General features: G+C 50.5%; 1 protein-coding gene across 4 annotated transcripts in view; it reads right to left on the reverse strand.

Annotated features, from left to right (window-relative positions):
• Positions 1-2671: 2671 nt before the first annotated feature.
• Positions 2672-15042, reverse strand: part of ACTN4 (actinin alpha 4) — a 141776-nt gene continuing 129405 nt past the window's right edge. For 2 of the 4 annotated variants that reach the window (XM_083454980.1, XM_083454982.1), the window contains exons 17-21: positions 14174-14353; positions 12284-12430; positions 9979-10059; positions 7278-7436; positions 2672-5416 (exon numbers count right to left, since the gene is read on the reverse strand). In XM_083454980.1, coding sequence (XP_083311106.1) covers positions 5258-5416; positions 7278-7436; positions 9979-10059; positions 12284-12430; positions 14174-14353 — 726 coding nt within the window. In that variant the 3' untranslated portion in view covers positions 2672-5257. Of the gene's footprint in view, positions 5417-7277; positions 7437-9288; positions 9605-9978; positions 10060-12283; positions 12431-14173; positions 14354-15042 lie in introns of those variants that run through there. The other 2 variants (XM_083454983.1, XM_083454981.1) reach the window with 2 other exon arrangements.

Here is a 15042-nt window from a genome sequence, read left to right on the forward strand (position 1 = left end):
AACCGTTTTTGTGTCAAAGATGCTCTTTTTGTACATCTGTTGTACAGCCAATTCTCTGTTACATCTTTGATTTCCCCATTGAAGGAATGGGTAGTGGGGTTTTTTCTTGCCTCAAATCCTGCCGCCCCAAAAAGTAACCATTTTAGGTCAAGTCCTAACCCCTTCTGACTTCTTTGCCAAAATAGGAGTCGGCAATTCTCCACAACCCACATTCCCATTGCTCTGCTGCATTGGGGGCTGCTATTGGTTCAATAACGGAAACCTGCAAAATACACATTTGAAAAACCGAAATGTTAAGAAACCTCACAAAATCCTCATTGTACCTCTTCTCTCTTTCTTTGCCAGGAAGGGGTTAGAGACAGCTCCCGGCCAGAGATGAACCACACAATGGTTGCAACTTTCATGTAGGAAAACAACATAAATATATAGCAAGATTTATCATTATCCTAGGCTGCAAAACACACACACACAAAGCATCTAATGCATGCCTTTTTAGTGTTTCAGAGAATGTGTTGAGCTGGAGAGAAAGTTTAACAGATCCAATACTTATCAGCAGAGGGGGAAATGGTTTGTGAAATACACTGTTGTAAACAAAAAATCCTATTACAACACAGACGGCAATAACTGCCTCCTTGACAAGAGTTTATACTAGCTGTGGAATTTCTTTTCTGGTCACTGACCTCCAAATGCCTTAAGTTGAGGCTAAAACTGGATTTTGTCTCCGAAGTCTTTATTTGTGGGTGATCATGCGGCAGAGACAGCGAAAAGTGACCATTTCCTCCCCTTCCCACACACGTGGACTGATCAGAAAAGTATTCGCAAACAATTCCCAACCCAGCCCACAACCCAGCCTTCCCAATAATTCGTTACAGTATTAAAGATAAGAGTTTATGAATAGAGATAAGTTCATGATAGTCCATAGTAAGATTTGACGTGAAGATCTTAGTTTTAATCGCCCTCTCCTGGTTTCTGATCCATAATTGACTTCTGACTCCTGCTCAATGATTGAAACTAAGATCTTAACGTCAAATCTTACTATGGACTAACATGAACTTATCTCTATTCATAAACTCTTATCTTTAATACTGTAATGAATTATTGTGCTATATACACATATCCTTTCGAGTTTGAGTCTGTAATCTCTGTTTGAATCATAGAATCATAGAGTTGGAAGAGACCACAAGGGCCATCGAGTCCAACCCCCTGCCAAGCAGGAAACACCATCAGAGCACTCCTGACATATGGTTGTCAAGCCTCTGCTTAAAGACCTCCAAAGAAGGAGACTCCACCACACTCCTTGGCAGCAAATTCCACTGTCAAACAGCTCTTACTGTCAGGAAGTTCTTCCTAATGTTTAGGTGGAATCTTCTTTCTTGTAGTTTGGATCCATTGCTCCGTGTCCGCTTCTCTGGAGCAGCAGAAAACAACCTTTCCCCCTCCTCTATGTGACATCCTTTTATATATTTGAACATGGCTATCCTATCACCCCTTAACCTCCTCTTCTCCGGGCTAAACATGCCCAGCTCCCTTAGCCATTCCTCATAAGGCATCGTTTCCAGGCCTTTGACCATTTCCAGGCCTTTGACCATTTTGGTTGCCCTCCTCTAGACACGTCCCAGTTTGTCAGTGTCCTTCTTGGACTGCGGTGCCCAGAACTGGACACAGTACTCCAGGTGAGGTCTGACCAGAGCAGAATACAGTGGCACTATTACTTCCCTTGATCTGGATGCTATACTCCTATTGATGCAGCCCAGAATTGCATTGGCTTTTTTAGCTGCCGCATCACACTGTTGTCTCATGTCAAGTTTGTGGTCAACCAAGACTCCTAGATCCTTTTCACATGTACTGCTCTCAAGCTAGGTGTCACCCATCTTGTATTTGTGCCTCATTTTTTTTGCCCAAGTGCAATACTTTACATTTCTCCCTGTTAAAGTTCATCTTGTTTGTAATCCTTGTCAGAATACACACTTCTGAATGGATTAGTTTTTGTTACAATTTACTATTGATTTGCAAGTAGGAACTACTCCCACTATTGAATTCTTGGCTAGAATTCTTGGTGTGCTTTTTTCCTGGAAATTTCCTCAGAGCAGCCAGCCATTTTAACGGCTCTCCTGCGTTGCTTTTAAAGGATTTGTGTGACTCTGCCCCGATCTTTTGCGAGAGGGCGGCATATAAATGGTTGGGCCGGGACCCCCGTAATGTGCCAAGTCTTCCAACTGCATCAGGAAGCTTTGTGTGAATTCGCACATGGCGGTAAAGGAACAGGGATGGGGAGGCAAATGAGTAAAGGAGGGAAGCGGTGGGAAATAATAATAATAATAATAATAATAATAATAATAATAATAATTTATTTATACCCAGCCACTCTGGGCGGCTCCCAATCAAGTATTAAAAACAATACAGCGTTAAATATTTAAAACTTCCCTGAACAGGGCTGCCTTCAGATGTCTTTTAAAAATAGGATAGCTACTTATTTCCTTCACATCTGAAGGGAGGGCGTTCCACAGGGTGGGAGCCACTACCAAGAAGGCCCTCTGGGCAGAACGATGGGGGTGGAGACGCTCCTTCAGGTATACTGGACCGAGGCCGTTTAGGGCTTTAAAGGTCAGCACCAACACTTTGAATTGTGCTTGGAAACGTACTGGAAAGAACGACAACAGAGAAATCATCCTTAAAAATATTACATTTTATTGTCTTGTTCCCAAGTGGGAGGAGGGCTGGTTTTCCCCGGAAAGCTTGGAAGTTTGTAGAACAGAGGCAGACAGAAGCCAGCTACTCCCTATTGGCTGAACTGCCCGAACCCTGCAGACGGCAGGCATTCAGGAGCAAACACAATAAAATAAGCTAAACCTTCTCCGACGACAAAAAGAAAGAAGGAAGAAGAGAACCAAAACGAAAAAGATGGGTGACCAAAAAATAAAAAAAGGTGTAGGAATGTTACTGGTTCCCCAACGCCTGCCCCCAGTGCTACGGTCAGCCATAACTTTTTAATTACATGATGAAGGAAAAAAGACAAAGACAAAAAAAAAAAAAAAACACCTGAACAAACAAACCCAAACACACCCTTCGGCGATATACGATGCTAGATGTATATATATATTTAATAATAATAAATCTGGACGTTATTAAATTGCAACAGTTTGCTGTGTTTTTAATTTCTCTCTTTCTTTTTTTAAAAAAAGATCTCTGCACGGTTCTCTTTCGTTTTAGATTTGGTCCTCAGAAAACCCTGCACCATGATGAAGAAATTACAAAAAAATAGATATATATATAATATATATATATATATATGTATAGAAGCGTGAAGCAATGGATTTTTTATTTTTTTATGGGTTGCTCAGAGCGAGGCGAGAGAGAGAGAGAGAGAGGAAGACTGAATGAGCGAGTCGCTCCTGCCCTGCGGGGAGAGAAGAGGGAGCAGCCAAACAGTTTGCGAGGTGCTCAGAAAGCTGTTTTGCCTGCAGCGGAGTCTATTTCACTACCTTGCAAGAACCACTCCCAGAGGATGCTGGGAAGCACGGTCTTGGGGCTCCCCCCTCCTTCTCAGACACCCCTCAAAAGTTCCCTCCGAAAACACCTGTAGTTATTTGCGATTCCCCCTGCCCCCTGCCTTGGGGGTAATCTACCCACAATTTCTCTTTTCTCACCCTCACCCAAAAAAACGCCCTCGGGTGTGAAACAAGGGTTGTCGAGAAAGGGGGAAACGAGACAAATCCGTTCCGGATCGGCCCGCTTTTTAAGACTGATGCTCAGCTCCTAGCACCTCTCCCCCCTCCCGGAGAAAGTTAAAGCCCCTCCTCGCGACACCTCTGGGCGCCCTTCGCGCGAGAAAACGAACCGTTTTTGCGTTTCGGCCTCAAAGACGGGCGTCGGTATTGCTGAGATTGTGTTATTTCCAAACTCTGTTACAAAAGCGGCTGGGGGGGGGGTGTTGCCGCGACCTGATGGCATGGGGCAGAGAAGGATGGGTGGATTTATAAAACCGGAGACTAGGGTGGGAGAAAAGAGGAGAAAGGGCCCGACCGGGCGGGGGGGGGGGAGGGAGATATCCGTTCCGCAAAGGTTTTGCTTCTTCTGCGAGTGTCGGGGAAGAAGCTGCGACGGATTTGAGGAGAGAGGCACTGCCTCTTTGAACACTCGCGTGCTCAGTTTGCGGAATGGGAAAGGGCCAATACGCCCTTGCCTGGCGCAAGCCCTCCCAACTAGCCCTGAATGGGAAGGCAACCTATTTCTTCAAGGAGGTGAGGGGCAAACCGCGGACGTCAAACTAAGCAGCGTGTGCCACGGAGAGCTTGGGTGGCCGTCAACGAGGGTGCCGCTTAAAGGAGCTGCTTAGGACTGGCTGTACTGACCCAACCCTCCTCCCAGTCAAAGCCTGGGCAGAAACCGCGAGTTTGGACCTAGACGCCTGACGAGGGTCCCCATCCTCCTCTCACCCCTAATAGGGGGAAAGAGCCAGTCGGAGGTGCGACGCTGGGGTTGGGGGACGAGAGGCACAGGCTAGGCCCAAAAACTGCCTAGCGCAGCGAGCGGAAAGGTCCGGAATGAGGTATCTAGGTTCTGTGTCAGAGAGAGAGAGAGAGAGGAAAGCAAGGAAGTGGGTCTCGACAGCCCCTCCAGATCCTGAAGGCGCTGGGTTTCGACGCGCCGCGGACCGAGGGCGGCTTGGGGGCAACCCAGACACATAAATTAAAAGGCAGCGCCCGAGAAGAGATGGAGGGAGGGCCGCAAATATGCCCGTCGACAGTAGAACTCTCCACCCCACTCCGGGCCCGATTAAGATCAGTAGGAGGGAAACCGGAATGTCATCTATATAGAACAAAAATAGCCATCTGAGCCGCGGTGGCTGGGATGCTTTTTGGCCTTTGCTGGCAAGGCCTCGGGGCCGAACTTCTCCTTCCTCCCCGGGTTAGCAAGGAGCCACACCGAGCTCCTCTGCTGCTCAGAGTTTTGGGGGAAAGAACTGTTGCATAGTGTCCATCGAGTGCGCAATGGGGATGGGGTGGGGTGGGGGAGAAGGGGGTGGGGAGGGGGTGGCCCAGGCCAGCTCCCAGGGTCGCCCAGCGTGGAGGCAGCTTTCTGTCCTCGGAGATAAAGTGAAAGAGAGAGAAGGAAAGAGAAAGACAGCCTTCCCATTGCTGTGTTTGTGTGTGTGTGTGTGTTTGTGTGAATGGGGGGAAATCAAGAGCGCCGCCCCCCCTCCCTCCCCCAAAAGCGCCAGCGCTTGCTGTTGCCGCCGCTGCCTCCGGCTCTAGCCTCACAGGTCGCTCTCGCCGTAAAGCGCCGTGGAGAAGGACTTGTAGTCGAGGGCGCCGGGGATGGCGTCGGGCCCCTGGTAAGGTGCCATGCGCGCGATGCAGTACTCGGCCTGGTCGGGGGGAAGCTCTCGCCGAAGCTCCTCTGCCGTGATGTAGTTCTGCGTCAGAGAGAAGAGGAGAGGCCTCCGTGAGGTTGCGTCTACCAAGTGGCAGATCAGGAACATTGGGATAACACAACGGGGGTTTTTGGGGTCCCAAGCCAATATTTGCAGCAAACTCCATCGATTTGCGGGACGCGGGTGACGCTGTGGTCTAAACCACACAGCCTAGGTCTTGCCGATCAGAAGGTCGGCGGTTCGAATCCCCATGACGGGGTGAGCTCCTGTTGCTCGGTCCCTGCTCCTGCCAACCTAGCAGTTCGAAAGCACATCAAAGTGCAAGTAGATAAATAGGTACCGCTCCGGCGGGAAGGTAAATGGTGTTTCCGTGCGCTGCTCTGGTTCGCCAGAAGTGGCTTAGTCATGCTGGCCACATGACCCAGAAGCTGTACGCCGGCTCCCTTGGCCAGTAAATCGAGATGAGCGCCGCAACCCCAGAGTCGGCCACGACTGGACCTAATGGTCAGGGGTCCCTTTACCTTTACCATTGATTTGCAGCACATTGATTTAAAGCACATGGCTTCCCCTCCCGGCAGAATCCTGGGAACTGTAGTTTAAGGGTGCTGGGAGTTGTAGCTCTGCGAGGGCAAAGCTACAGCTCCCACGATTCTTCTTTTTTTAAAAAAGTTTATTATTTTAAGATCATATAACATACAAATTACATCAAAACTTATTTATCCTGGCAACTTCCCGTCCTTAATCCATGTTGGTCTAATTCCCTCTCCTCCCTGCTGCCTGTCCGACCTATTAACCTCATCCATTCACCTAAATCCTATATTGCAATCTTTTCTATTTTCTTTCCATTGCTCACAAGGGAAAACCTGTTTGAAATTTTATTGTGCTGTATTGTGTTCTTATATAAACTAAAAAGGGTCTCTGTTCTTCTCCAGATATTTTGTCTTTCTGATTCCTTATTTTAGCTGTGAGTTCCCAGATTCTTGGGCAGGCATGAGGGAATGTTGCGTGCTTCAAATGCGGTGTTGAGTGTGTTTGAAACGTACGAGCAGATCTGCCCCAAATTCATCTCAAGCTAAAAAATGTCCTGGGAGACTACGCTCTCTGAACTTTCAAAAAGTTTTCTAAAATTCCGCACCGAGAGAAGTCATCTTCTGTCCTGAAATCAGGCAAAAGCTTGCACAAATCTGCATGATCTCCCTTACTTGGCCTTTGAGGGGGCGAAGGAGTTCCTGAAGCCCCCAGCCCCAAATGCTAGAAAACCGACCCTGTTCTTCCTCTGGCTTCTGAGATTCGAGCGCTCTCAGCAATGTCTTTTCAGCCACAACAGCTAGAAATTATTATTTTTTTGCTTGTTTCATAATAATAATAATAATAATTTTTATTTATACCCCACCCTTGCCAGCCAAGGCCGGGCTCAGGGCGGCTAACAAGCAATAATAAAAACAAGTTGAATGGATACAACTTAAAAACAACATTAAAATACAACATTAAAATATTGAAACATTAAAAAATTAGAAGGCAGCCTCATCACAGGAGGAGAAAGGAAAAAGAAAGAGGGGGAGCGAATCAAATTGGCTCCAAGCCAAAGGCCAGGTGGAACAACTCTGTCTTACAGGCCCTGCGGAAAGAAATCAGATCCTGCAGGGCCCTGGTCTCATGAGTCAGAGCGTTCCACCAGGCCGGGGCCAGTGTTGAAAAGGCCCTGGCTCTGGTTGAGGCTAATCTAACTTCCTTAGGGCCCGGGACCACTAGGGTGTTGCTATTTATGGACCTTAAGGTCCTCTGTGGGGCATACTGGGAGAGGCGGTCCCGTAGGTGTGAGGGTCCTAGGACGTGAAGGGCTTTAAAGGTCAAAACCAGCACCTTATACCCTTTCCCCAGCCCCCTCCCTTGTTGAACTCACCTTGTCTCCAGCCAGGACCTTGAAGGAGGCAATGACCTGGTCGGCCGTATCCGTGTCCGTGGTCTCCCGGGACATGAAATCGATGAAGGCTTGGAAAGTCACCACTCCACTGTTGTTGGGGTCCACAACACTCATGATCCGGTTGAATTCTGCATCTCCCTGGCGAGGCAGAGGTGGGGGTGAGAGAAAGAAGGTCATTTGAGTCTCCTGGCAAAAAGGCAGCGACACAGCTGAGTCCGTTTGACGGCTCTGACACATTTGATGGAAAACTCAGCTGTGGCCTCAAGCTTTAAAGAAGTCCCCCCCATTCCGTGTCAAAGTGGCTGTCCGAATTTGGACCAGTGGGAATTCTGCAGAGTTCGGAACTATACCCGGATGAACTTGGCCCAAACCTTTCTTGCTTAAGGTTTCCTAGGCTTCATTTCCTTTTGAATCTCCTGTGATTGCTCCTCCTACTAGGGAGGAACCATAGCAGGGCGGCAGGTCACCTGCTTGGCGTGTAGAAGGTCTCCGGTCCCTCCCATCTCCAGTTAAAAAGAAAAAAGACCAGATAGCAGGAAATGGGGAAGAGCTTCTCTCTGTCTCAGATCTTGGGATAGCGGCTGGCAGCCTTGGCAGGCAATGCTGGGCTTAATCAGCCGACCCCAACCTAGCGCCCTCCAGAGGGCCAGCGATGAAGGAGGGCACCGCGTTGGAGAAGGCAGAGCTAGATGGGTAAAGAAGTCAAACCTGGCATAAAAGCAGCTTCCTCTACACTTATTATTAAAAATCTATACCCCACTTTTCACTTTATATGGGTCTCAAAGTGGCCATCGGAGAATAAAAACGTACCATACACCGACGCTGTCGTGTTTACCTGAAGCACATTCAAAGCACATGGCTTTCCCCCAAAGAATTGTGGGAACTGTAGTTTGAATCATAGAATCATAGAGTTGGAAGAGACCCCAAGGGCCATCGAGTCCAACCCCCTGCCAAGCAGGAAACACCATCAGAGCACTCCTGACATATGGCTGTCAAGCCTCTGCTTAAAGACCTCCAAAGAAGGAGACTCCACCACACTCCTTGACAGCAAATGCCACTGTCAAACAGCTCTTACTGTCAGGAAGTTCATCCTAATGTTTAGGTGGAATCTTCTTTCTTGTAGTTTGGATCCATTGCTCCGTGTCTGCTTCTCTGGAGCAGCAGAAAACAACCTTTCTCCCTCCTCAAGGTGACATCCTTTTATATATTTGAACATGGCTATCATATCCCCCCTTAACCTCCTCTTCTCCAGGCTAAACATGCCCAGCTCCCTTAGCTGTTCCTCATAAGGCATCGTTTCCAGGCCTTTGACCATTTCGGTTTGTTAAGGGTACTGGGGAGCGTGGCTCTGCCGAGGGCAAACTACACTTCCCAGCATCCTTTGGTGGAAGCCACATGCTTCAAATGTATGGCACAGCTGTGCCCAAAATTTAAAATGTTGGGAGAATGAAAACATTGGAACAGCACCCTCTCCCCACCTGTGACTCCCAGCAGCCCTAGCAAATGCCCACCCACCAGTAACCCTGAATTTCCCACCCTCATCCGCCTTTTCTTGCAAACCACTTGGCCGCAAGCACAGCCCTGACACTTGACCCGACCTCCCGGAATAAAACCATCTTAACCAGGTGCCTGAAACTTAGTAGGGGTGGTGCCTGCCTGATTACTGATCCCCTCCATGTTTATTTTATACAAAGTTGTCCCTCCATAGCCATCCACACTCAACCAAAGGGAACTCCCCCACCCTGCCAATTCACAGAAGGGAGGGCCTGCCAGGGATTCATCTAATCTAGCAACCTGTCCTATAGCGGCCAAACAAACACCCCCAATGGGAAGCCCTCAAGCAACAGCACCCTCTCCCCACCTGTGACTCCCAGCAGCCCTAGAAAATGCCCACCCACCAGTAACCCTGAATTTCTCATCCGCCTTTTCTTGCAAACCACTTGGATGTAAGCACAGCCCCGACCCCTGACCCGACTTGACATCATGTTCGACTCACACCCTAGGCCCGTGTTCTTCAGCCTGGACCACAACTCCCATCATCCCCGGCTAAGCTGGCAGGGGATGATGGGAGCTGGAGTTCAGCAACGCCTGGATGCCCAAGGCGGAAGGACACTGCCCAAGGCGAGGGCCGGCCACGCAGCGGACAGATGCAGCATTTTGGCTGCTGCCAGCTGCTGCCGTCGGCATGGAGGACAGAGCGAGGAAGAGAAGTGGGGGGGAAAGCCAAAAGCAGAGCGTACCAGGCTGTATCCCGTGGAGATAAGCAGAGCTCGGTAGTCGTCTGTGTCCATGCTGCCTGTGCGCTTCTATTCCCAGAGGCCGACAGGCGAAGGGAGGGAGAGGGCGAGAACGCAGATGGAGGAGGCATGCAAAGATGGAAAGGGGAGAGAGGGCCACAGAGCCCCATGGAGGAAAGAGACACAGAAAGAGAGACCATCAGTCAGAAGAGAAGCCATCGAGATGCCACGTAAACAGACGACAGGGGAGGTGGGGGGAGACACGGGCGCACAAATCGGATACACGAAACACGGCGACGACAAGGTGGCGGGAGGAGGAGGAAGAAGAAAGGTGGGTGTTTGATGGTGGGGAGAAACGAACGTGGTGAAGGAAGAGAGAAAGGAGATCAGGTTAATTGCAAGGTCGCCGAGCGGCTGCGCGGTTTTTAACGGGCATCGGGTACCTGTCGGTCATTCTCCACATCGTATCCCAAGCTGATGAGGCAGGCTTTGAACTCTTCGGGTCCCAGGGAGCCGCCGTGGTCCTGCCGCCGGGCCAGGCGCAGGGAGGGGCGGAGGGCGCGGCATGCACATTTGAGGGGGGTGGGGAGGAGGGCGGGAGAGCCCACGTGCACACGACAAGGGAGGGGGGAAGGGGAAAAGACACGGCGTTAGTTCCAACACTCTCGGGGGGAGCTCCAGCCCGCGGGCCCAGGAAGTGGGCAGAGGAGGAGGGGGAAGAAGAAGAGGCTTTGGGACCCCTGCTTCAAGGACCTGGCTGGGGCGCTCAAAAGAGACAGGACTTTCACACCAACCCCTGTTCTGATCAGACGTTCAGCAACAAGCCGTGAAAAAGAGCACTGGCTTCTATGGGGCTTGTCAACCTGGGAAGGGAGCCCAACTAGGAGAAGGAAAACTCTGAGCTTAAACCTCCGCTGCTTTGCAGGACATCTTTGAGAGAAGAAAATAAAATAATAATAATAATAATAATAATAATAATAATAATAGTCCTTGTATAGGGAAGTTTTTAATGTTTGATGTTTTGCTGTGCTTTTATTATGTTGGAAGCTGTCCAGAGTGGGCCAAGAAATAATAATAATGATGATGATGATTTATTAGTTCAAGAAAACCCTTATCACAAATCTGGAAGTGCACTTGATGATCTGAAAAAGCTGGTATAATAAAAATAGTAATTTACCATTTCTACCCCGCCCATCCGGCCGGGCCTCCTCAGCCACCCTGGGCGGCCCCCAACCAAACATTAAAATACAGTAATACATCAAACATTAAAAGCGTCCCTAAACAGGGCTGCCTTCAGATGTCTTCTAAAAGTTTGGTAGTTGTTGCTCTCTTTGAAATTTGCGTTCCACAGGGCAGGTGCCACCACCAAGAAGGCCCTCTGCCTGGTACCCTGTAACTTGGCTTCTCGCAGTGAGGGAACCGCCAGAAGGCCCTCAGAGCTGGACCTCAGTGTCCGGGCTGAACGATGGGGGTGGAGACTCTCCTTCAGATATACTGGACCGAGGCCGTTTAGGGCTTTAAAGGTCAGAGCCAACACTTTGAATTGTGCTTGGAAACATACTGGGAGGAAGGCTCGGCAGGAAACCCTGCACAAATCTAGAATGGACACCCTAAGACGGTTAGATGGCGCCTTCTACGCCTCCTTCCAGCAACTCCTGCAGCCAAGCTGCTGCCAAACGTCCTGCTCTGCTGTCCTTGGGACCACATCAGCGAGCCTGGGGTGTGGGTGTGTGTCTTGCGCCCCGGGGAGGCCACTTTGGTGCTACTAACGCAGTGGTTTGACTTCACCCCTGGAAGCAAACTCCATTGTCTCTCAAGACAGTCATATGCCAACTGTCCAGTTTCCTCTGGACACAAATTGAACAGGTCTGATTTGCGCGGCTGGAAGCTTGTGCGCCAAACCGTCCAACCCTTTAAAAAAAATTCTGCAAGAGTGATAAAGCAGGGTCACCCCAAGAGCTGGCAGCCTCTGTCTCAGCCAGGCCTACCTCACAGGGTTGGTGGTGATAAAATGCAACTAAAGGTAAAGGTAAAGGTACCCCTGCCCGTACGGGCCAGTCTTGACAGACTCTAGGGTTGTGCGCCCATCTCACTCTAGAGGCCGGGAGCCAGCGCTGTCCGCAGACACTTCCGGGTCACGTGGCCAGCGTGACAAGCTGCATCTGGCGAGCCAGAGCCGCACACGGAAACGCCGTTTACCTTCCCGCTGGTAAGCGGTCCCTATTTATCTACTTGCACCTGAGGGTGCTTTCGAACTGCTAGGTTGGCAGGCGGTGGGACCGAACGACGGGAAAGCACCCCACCGCGGGGTTTCGAACCACCGACCTTTCGATCGGCAAGTCCTAGGTGCTGAGGCTTTAACCCACAGCGCCAGCCGCGTCCCTGCAAAATGCAACTACCCCTAACCTTTTCAAAGAAGGGGTGGAATAAAAATATAAATCATGAAGAACGAGCATGGCCTGGAAATAAGGTAAACAAAAGCACTCATGGCAGCGCTACAAGGCTGAGCTCAGAGGACCCTCCAACAGGTGCCAACCTCTTTGTCATTTTTCAATCTGAGGGAACGAACCCTTTCCTGTGGGCAGGAGTTTCCTCTCCTTCATTCTTTATTTTAGTGATCAGAGGCAGGAAAGTCACACGCACACAAACAAACAAACACACACACAGAGGGAAGACTCTTCTGCATCCAAACATGACTTTCCGGCTGCTCCACGGCGAGGCCCCAGCCCTGCGCCAAACTCAGGTTACCTTATCGAAGTGGTTGAAGGAGGCCCGGAACTCCTGCATCTGCTCCTGGCTGATTCCTTTGGCGTCCCGGGTCAAGATTTGGTTCTCCACTTCGTTGCTGGTCCGGGCTGTGGTGGTGAGGAGCTGCTCCCACCCGACACGGATATGCTGGCAACGAAGAGGAAGAGGCAAGGCTGAATAAGTCACCCGCTTCGGGGTACAGTGGTGCCCCGCAAGACGAATGCCTCGCAAGACGGAAAACCCGCAAGACGAAAGGGTTTTCCGTTTGCAGAGGCGCTTCGCAAGACGAATTTCCCTATGGGCTTGCTTCGCAAGACGAAAATTGACGAAAAATTTTGAGGTTTGTTTTCGCTCCAAAACCCCTTTTTCTGAAGCGCTAAGCTGCTAAAAGCATTTTAGCAGCAAAACCGCTAATCCCTTAAGCCTTTAATAGGCGTTAATAGCCCTTAAACTGCCAATAGCGCTAATAGCGCTAATCCGTCAATGGGCTTGCTTCGCAAGACGAAAAAACCGCAAGACGAAAAGACTCGCGGAACCGATTCTTTTCGTCTTGCGAGGCACCACTGTACTGCCTTCTTGAAAGCTGAATCCGCACCTGGGATCTATCAGGGGCTAAGATCTGGTCGAGAGCAGGGGGCTCCCCCAGACCAGCAAGGGTTGCTTTGTAAAGAACTAGGCAGAAACCCCCAAATCAAAGCCTTCCCCATTCAGCAAGAGGGTCTAGGAAGACGAGCCCGGCTGGTGCATGCCTGAAACCGTAAAACCGGCAGCCAGCCCTGGAAACTCTCCCTGGGCTTGAGACGCTTCCTATACATTTCCAAATGGCTTTGACTGAAGTACTTTATCATTGTTGTCTGTGCCATTTATTCTTTGAATAGTAATAATAATAAAATTTTATTTATATCCCGCCCTCCTCAGCTGAAGCCGGGCTCAGAGCGGCTAACAACAATAAAAGTAACACAGCATTCTAAAATCAATTCATTTTAAAATCAATTCAAAAATCAAATTAGTGGCAACCATTGGGCCAGAGTTCTGTGAGGATTACCAAAGGAGGGGGTCAGGCTGTGCCTTGGCCAAAGGCTTGGTGGAACAGCTCCGTCTTGCAGGCCCTGCAGAAAGATGTCAAGTCCCGCAGGGCCCTGGTCTCTTGTGACAGAGCATTCCACCAGATCGGGGCCACGGCCGAAAAAGCCGTGGCTCTGGTTGAGACCAGCCTAACCTCCCTGTGGTCCTCCAAGATGTTTTTGTTTGAAGACCATAAGGTCCTCTGTGGGACATAACAGGAGAGGCGGTCCTGTAGCTATGAGGGTCCTAGGCCGTATAGGGCTTTAAAGGTCAGAACCAGCACCTTGAACCTGATCCTGTACTCCACCGGGAGCCAGTGCAGCTGGTATAGCACCGGGTGAATGTGATCCCACGGCGAGGACCCCCATAAGGAGTCTCGCCGCGGCATTCTGCACCCGCTGGAGTTTCTGGGTCAGCCCCACGTAGGGTGAGTTACTGCTTTGAAAAAAGCAGCTACAGTGGTACCTTGGTTCTCGAACGTAAATCCGTTCCGGAAGACCGTTCAAGTTCCGAGACGTCCGAAAACCAAGGCGCAAAGGGCTGCCTGCAGATTCAGTTGAGAAAATTGAAAAGCACGCAGTGGAAGCTGTTCAATTTCCAAGGCGCGTTCATAAACGGAAGCATTTGCTTCCAGGTTTTCGTTGCGTTCGGGTTCTGAAACTTTCGTCAACGGAGACGTTCCGAGAACCGAGGTACCGCTGTATCAGTTTTGCGAGGCCTGTTCCACGACTCCCATTTCCCCAGCATGCAAACTGCCAGAAAAAAACCCCCAGAGCGGCCGGTTGTCTGGCTAGCTGGCCGAGAGCGTCCCCACGCTGCCCTCACCTCCATGGTGAAGTTGGTGTGCTTGTTGTCGAAGATGAGCGCTTCTTGGATGAGCTGGTGCTGCTGCTCCAAGAGGTCGATGTTGGGCTTGTAATCCACAATGCTCTGCTCATACAGCTTCAGGTGGTCCAGCTGGTCCTCCAGGGTCCCGTTCATCTCGATGGAGATGCGCCCGATCTCCTGGCGGAGGGGGGAGAGAAGAAGGTGAAGCCGTGCCAGGGCAAACAGGCCGGGCAGGCAGAGATCCTGCCCAGAACTAGCTTGACAGCCTGGCTTTTAGACCTGGAAGGCACTGCCCCTAATACAAGCAGTGGGCATGGCTAGTATTATACTGTAAGTCCTCTAAAGGTAAAGGTAAAGGTACCCCTGCCCGTACGGGCCAGTCTTGACAGACTCTAGGGTTGTGCGCCCATCTCACTCAAGAGGCCGGGGGCCAGCGCTGTCCGCAGACACTTCCGGGTCACGTGGCCAGCGTGACATCGCTGCTCTGGCGAGCCAGAGCCGCACACGGAAACGCCATTTACCTTCCCGCTAGTAAGCGGTCCCTATTTATCTACTTGCACCCGGGAGTGCTTTCGAACTGCTAGGTTGGCAGGCGCTGGGACCGAACAGCGGGAGCGCACCCCGCCACGGGGATTCGAACCGCCGACCTTACGATCGGCAAGCCCTAGGCACTGAGGCTTTAACCCACAGCGCCACCCGCGTCCCGTAAGTCCGCTACACCAGCCCAAAAGGCTCTCAGAGCAGCAGAGACCATGGTGAGAGATGAGCGATTTGTGGCTCACACATCTCACTGTTGGCTCTTACGCCGCACAGATGCTCCAGAGCTCCAGCTTTTTCCATCTGCCTTGCCCCACCCTCCAGAACCT

This window comes from Podarcis tiliguerta (assembly GCF_965153285.1).
Source record: "Podarcis tiliguerta genome assembly, chromosome: 8".
NCBI classification, from domain to species: domain Eukaryota; kingdom Metazoa; phylum Chordata; class Lepidosauria; order Squamata; family Lacertidae; genus Podarcis; species Podarcis tiliguerta.